The 5,969-nt window shown below is 50.0% G+C and overlaps 2 protein-coding genes across 2 annotated transcripts; both read left to right on the top strand.

Moving 5' to 3' along the window:
* Nucleotides 1–716: 716 nt before the first annotated feature.
* PHACADRAFT_201096 (uncharacterized protein) lies at nt 717–2,229 on the top strand (the record flags this gene model as incomplete). Its single annotated transcript, XM_007401378.1, has 3 exons — nt 717–1,365; nt 1,423–1,545; nt 1,601–2,229. 3 exons carry the CDS (start codon nt 717–719, stop codon nt 2,227–2,229), a joined length of 1,401 nt encoding a protein of 466 aa, XP_007401440.1.
* Nucleotides 2,230–3,293: 1,064 nt separating this feature from the next.
* PHACADRAFT_201095 (uncharacterized protein) lies at nt 3,294–4,326 on the top strand (the record flags this gene model as incomplete). The annotated part of the gene is made up of 2 exons (XM_007401377.1): nt 3,294–3,319; nt 3,504–4,326. The coding sequence occupies 2 exons, from the start codon at nt 3,294–3,296 to the stop codon at nt 4,324–4,326; spliced, it is 849 nt and encodes a 282-aa protein (XP_007401439.1).
* Between the last annotated feature and the right edge of the window lie 1,643 nt (nt 4,327–5,969).

The following is a 5,969-nucleotide window of genomic DNA, read 5'->3' as shown; positions in this document are numbered from 1 at the left end:
GCTGGCGCCACAAGGTCATGATGTCCTTGTGAACGTTATATTCGCGAGGCAAATGGCTGTGCGCTGCGAGCTCACTCATCAGCCATGTGCATGAGGTGCGAGGCTGGGGGGACTTCGTGATCGCAGCTGCCGGATTTTTTTTTTCCACGAGGCCGAAAAGATGGACGAGGCCAGACAGCTGTAAGGTATTTACACTATAGCATATATGCGACTGACGGTAGATTGCGCTGATGCATGATGCGAAATCATTGTCGCGATGTTCTGGAAGAATTTAGACTCCAGGCGACGGGCTGTGGTCGCATGAAAGGCGAAGCAGTGCAAAGCTGTGCGAGGCCCACTCGATCGTGTCCATGATACCTGCCACCGAGGGACCCATTGATGTCGCTTGTAGTGCCGAGAAGGTGCAGACTTCTGCGCACGTTTCCTTTCAAATGTCCAGAACATATGCTTGCGGTGGACGGCATGCGTGTTTGGACGTTCATACGATCGGGCCGCCAAACGTTGACGCGTGCTAACCGCTGCCGACGCCCGCTGCTCCCTCGCGGGCGAATGTCCTTGTAAATCTTGTATCCACGGGGCAAGTGGCTGTGCGCTGCCGCGAGATAGAGGCGCAGGTGCGTCGTCCACCGTTCAGCGCTTCAGCCTCGTATACCTCCTTCGCCCTCACATCCTCGTATCCTGCGGTCTTATACGCATCTGCCTCGTCGACTTGGAAGATGTCGCGCGCCACTGGAGCTGATCTACCCCCTGAAGTACTGTCTGACATTCTCAGGCGTGTCCCGCGACATTATCCCGCTGATGATTTAGACATACGTCGCAAGTCCAAGCGCAGGCTCGTAGGGCCTGCCCTCGTATGCAAGCACTGGTCCGAAGCCATCAGACCTATCCTCTTCCGACAACTCGAGTTGCGCAGCGCCGAAGACGTACGCTTCCTCAAGAGCATCGTCAGCAGCCCCGAATTTGCAGCTTCATCTCTGTCCGGGTCCATCAAGGAGATACATATCCGTCAAGAAGCTACGGGAGCTAAGCCCTGGCTTCACCATGTCCACGGACTTTCAACCCGACTCCGGAAGACAGCATTCGTGTGTGTTGTCAAGAATCACACGGACGATGCTGCATCAACAGCCGGCCGCTGGGCCCCATTCGAGTCGATACCCACCGTCACTCCATCCTATGTCCGACTTTCCGATCTCACTCTTCGCGGTGTTGTATTCACGAGCAAGACCGAGCTCATACGGCTCGTCCACAATTTCCCCACGCTCAAAATCTGCACGTGCAAGGGACTCGCCTTCCTTGACCCGTCGCCAGCTGTCCGCCCACGCAGACTCCGCCGACGTTCTCCACCGGCCCGCCACTCCTTCAAATGTATGATAAGTGATTGTAAGGACATGGTATGTTCCAATCAAGCGGCGCTTGCTGCAGACATCGCGGACCCTGCGCGCCACATGGGCCTTGACGACCGCACATGGGACACAACCCTCCAGGGACTACTTGCGTTGGCGCCAAACAGACCAGGGCTGGCGGTTGTGGGCGGCGATGTGACTGGTAGATATTCTAATTTATGCAAATAGTGCAAAGCTCACTGGCGGACCCTCACCAGACACGGTGCGGATCCATTGCTCTTCATCCAGCCCAGGTCAGCCTGCGCGCCACGTCATCGTCGCTACAGTTAGGTTTTGCCAATCAAGTGTGGGCCAGGATGCGGGGCCTCCACTCGCGCATATCGAGAGCATCGATCTCGATCTCCAACTTGGTGATGTCGGAGTTGCGGACACCCTTCCTTGGGACGGCTTGCAAGCCGTTCTTGATTCTCCGCACATGCGCCGCCTTCGTATCGCTTACGATAGGCTGGGGAACACAAAATTCGAGGTCACGAAAAGGATCTTGTGCTCTGTGCTACGCCGCTCGCAGCTAACCTGGGCTCTAGAATCAGACATACTGCAATTTAAGACGCGCTACTCCGTTGAAGGGCTCGTTACGAGTGCAGACATCTTGTCGGTACCGACCGAGCACACCATCGACGGCACCACGATCACTCTCGACATCGCCGAACAAGCCGAGTGGTTGCTGCGCCCGGTCCACGCTCGCTCTGGAAGGGAAGCAAATGGAAGCAGGGAGCATTACTTGCGAGAGCTCGTAACGAACCGCCCGAGCGTGTCACAAATTCGCCCCATACAAGCGCCTATTATATTCTTAGCGCTCATCATCGCGCTAAACACGATCACGTGACCTACACGGTCACATGCATATCACGAGACCTAGATCATCATATAGATATGATGGGATCAGTAGATAAGATAACCACAAGTCCAGAACTCGTTCTAGACCAGTCACATGTCATGACATCATGGATGATGTCACCTGGTGGATAGCTTAGCCTAATGGAGATACTCCAACAGTCATTATTCCTCGTATTACTAAACATAATGGTAGTGTATTAGTAACGAGTCACGAGTAGTCACATGAGCACTTAGTAATGTAGAGTACCATAGGTCCTACGTAGTGTCAGGGGTCTTAGATTACTTGTATATAAGGAGCGTCGTCTGAGGCTTAAGACCTCAGACTCAACAACTTCGTTGATTCTTAGTATCTGCACCTCTCTCTACTTACACCCCTCGACTTCAAGTCCTACCCTTCAAGTCTAACAGTAAGGTGAGTATAGGAGTTGTGATAGTTTGTTGAGTCTACTGCTTGGTCGTAAAGCAAATGCTTTACGTTTCTTTTCTCTTTGTACAGACGGGCCGGGGCACCCTTCCAAGGATGACCGGCTGTGTTGGAGTCTGTCCAGACACGGACGATTGGGTGGAGTCGTCGACTCACTCGATCATGCACGTCACCGTTGTCATGAACGGTAATCGAATAGTCTCGACCCGCTCAGAAGTACATGTACTCTGAGGTGCTGACATCTGGCACACGGGAAGGACATTGTCGGGCCGTAGACGTAAGCGGCAGTGTTAAAACGCTCACGCGTGGAAACATATGACTGAGGACGCGGGCCTAACACCCCTGAATAAACGTCGCTCACCCAGTACTTGTCTTCGGACATGTGGACAGGGAAAGTCATATGGACACTTTTCGTGTTCTGGACCAAAAGGACCTTCTAAAGGAAGGTTTTCTACTTTGCTCTACGGGTGGAACCGTAGAGAGATTCCATGCTGCATACCAGCGGCTACACCAGCGGTAGTGAGAGAAACTACCCTGACGTCGACACAAAGAGATCGGACTCATGTCCCTCATTTTTACTCACTCAGCACTTAAGTTGAAGAAGTGCTGATCCTTTCACCTCTATAAGGATGTTGTCACCCAACGCACAGTTCTGGTACGATACTTACGGCATCTTTCCGGGGAAACCCTCGGATTATAGAGAACCCAGGCACTCTGCCAAAAGAAGTTATCAAAAGAAACCTCGTCCACCACCTCAGGTGAGTCCTAAAGCTGTTCCCAAAGGGAATAGGCAGAGGGCTGCCAAGACGATGGTTTTGATTAACTTGGGGTTCTTCTAGTATGCCCAAGTACACCAGCAAGAACTTCGTCGTCGCAAAGAACGAGTCTTCGGGCGTTCCCCTTTTGGAACGTATTCAACTTTTGCCCGAAAATGAACGCAAATTCAAAAACATCGGAAAACCTGCAAAACGGTACCAACCGTACGCTAACAAGCCCATTGCCCACAAGCCGCTCGCACTCGAACGTCGCCTCGAGTTACTCGACGAGGCGAAGGAAGAAGCCCAACGACGTCAGCAAGCTGCTGACGATCTACTCAAACAACGACGCGCGGAAGCCAAGGAAATTGGTACGCGTCGAGCTTATAATGACCTTGTACGCTCATGCCCGGATCTCTTCGCGTCTGAGGGGGAAAATTTCCTCCTGTGGATTAAAGAGATCAAAGAGACTTCAGTAAGCCTTAAAAAGCTTAAATTCATGAAGAAGGGGATTCTTCGCCGCTGCGAGGAACTCCTCCCCACTCTCGTCGCCGTAAACAAGCGGTTCTTCGCAACGCACGACCATTTGGTTGATGCGGAGGAACTTGCAAAGGCCGGGAAAGGGTCACTTGCTATCGAGCAAGTGCATGATTTACTGAAGCTCTTAGACGGGCTTAGCTACATCAAAGAGGTCGTCGAAGACAAAGAGCTCGATATTGTCGAATGGGGCAATACGGAGTGGAGGCGGATCAGCGGGCTTTGCAAGCGGTTGAAAAAGGTACACACAGAAGACACAGACTTTTATGACATTTGTAAAGCACTGTTAGACAGGAACTACACCATACCGGTGCGGTTCAAAGCTTACAGTAAAGAAGCAGATGATTTCGTCTGGTACAAAGGTGTATAAATAGTTTTTTCCTTTTGTTAAAATATTACGACGAATGTTCTTTGCGCACAAACAACATCGAGAGTTTATCTTGAGTTTTGAAAACATAAACTGGTATCTAATAAATAAATTAGAATGTCTCTCCACAACACCCCGACTCCAGTTCAGTCCCGCGCACCTTCTCGCGCACCATCTCGGGCCTCTCACGTACCCGAGGTGAGACACTGGATTCCGTCCTTGCCATCGGCAATGACCCCAGGAAACGAAGTCGAATTCCAAAGGGCTTTAGTTCAAAATGACGTAAACCTGGCCACCACTACGTTAGGTACAGGTGACGGCTTCAGAGTTCTTAGGAACTTAGCCAATTACACGTTTACGCAAGCACAAAATACTATGCGTTCTACCCTAAACTTGGTAGTACAATATGTAAACTACGAAGGAATGCAGTTAGACCAAGTCTTGTCCGACATGCACAACGAGTTTACCAGCCTTAAAGACGAAAATATTATCGCCATAGAAACCGTTGGACGAATAAATACGGTTATCGATACTTTGTCAAAACAAAACATGGACTATCTTGTGCGTATACAAGCACTAGAAAGACAGTTGAAGGATTTGCCACAAAGTACCGGAAATAATTCGAGAAATGTCAAAATGCCCGAACCACCACTTTTCCAAGGAACGGAGAGTAAAATCACGTTGGATCAGTGGTTGGATCAAATTGCGCTGTACACTGCAGCCAATGGTGTCGTCACGGATCATCAAAGGATATTGATGGCCTTAGCAAGAGTTCGAGCTCCGGCATCGGACTACTTGGCCGACTATTTCCAAAATATGCGTGAAGACAAAGGGCTAGGCACTTGGGCAAACTTTGTCACAAATATCTCGAATATTTACGGACAAAAGGATCGAAAGGCTGGTGCCAGGGATGAAATAGACGCAATGTGGAAGAATACTTCGCTCATCAAGAGTGACTTCCTCAAGTTTGCGGAACAATATAAGACACTAGCTAGACTAGTGGACTATCAAGATAGCCTGCACATTGAGAAGATTGAAGCGATACTTCCCAAAGAATTAGTACAGGCTACCATTGAAAGACGTCTCAATAACAACTTGCCGACAACTTGGGACGAATATATCAAACATATGGCTGATATCTGGCGTGCTCTGCATGCAGATAAAATTAAAGAGTCAGTGTTTGGAGGCAAGAAAACCTCGGATCCTAATGCCATGGAGGTGGATACCGCCGAACGGGCTCAAGGAAAAGCCAAACAACAGGCGAATTCGCAGCAGACAGTTAAAAAATACTGTCAACATTGTGCCAAGGAAAATAAGTCTAAGGCCAAAACACACAATACTGCAGATTGTTGGCTTAAAAACCCAGAAAAAGCGCCAAAACGCACGGCGAAAACAGGATCACAGCAGACTACAGGGACTACGGCACCAAAGCCGAGTACACAGCCTGCGAGTAATAGACAAGCCAATCAAGGGCGGGGATATAACCAAGACCGATACCGTCAAATGCAAGTTTGCATGATGCAACTTATGACGGACCTCAATCAGTTGTCAGTGGATGAACCTCCATCAACCGAAGTGACAACTACTGCGAGTATCGTTGAAATTGAAGAACCCGTCGCTTCGTCTTCGAAGGTCACCTTGGACGG

This window comes from Phanerochaete carnosa, assembly GCF_000300595.1.
Source record: "Phanerochaete carnosa HHB-10118-sp unplaced genomic scaffold PHACAscaffold_12, whole genome shotgun sequence".
NCBI classification, from domain to species: Eukaryota; Fungi; Basidiomycota; class Agaricomycetes; order Polyporales; family Phanerochaetaceae; genus Phanerochaete; species Phanerochaete carnosa.
This window is presented reverse-complemented; position numbering and strand designations above follow the sequence as displayed.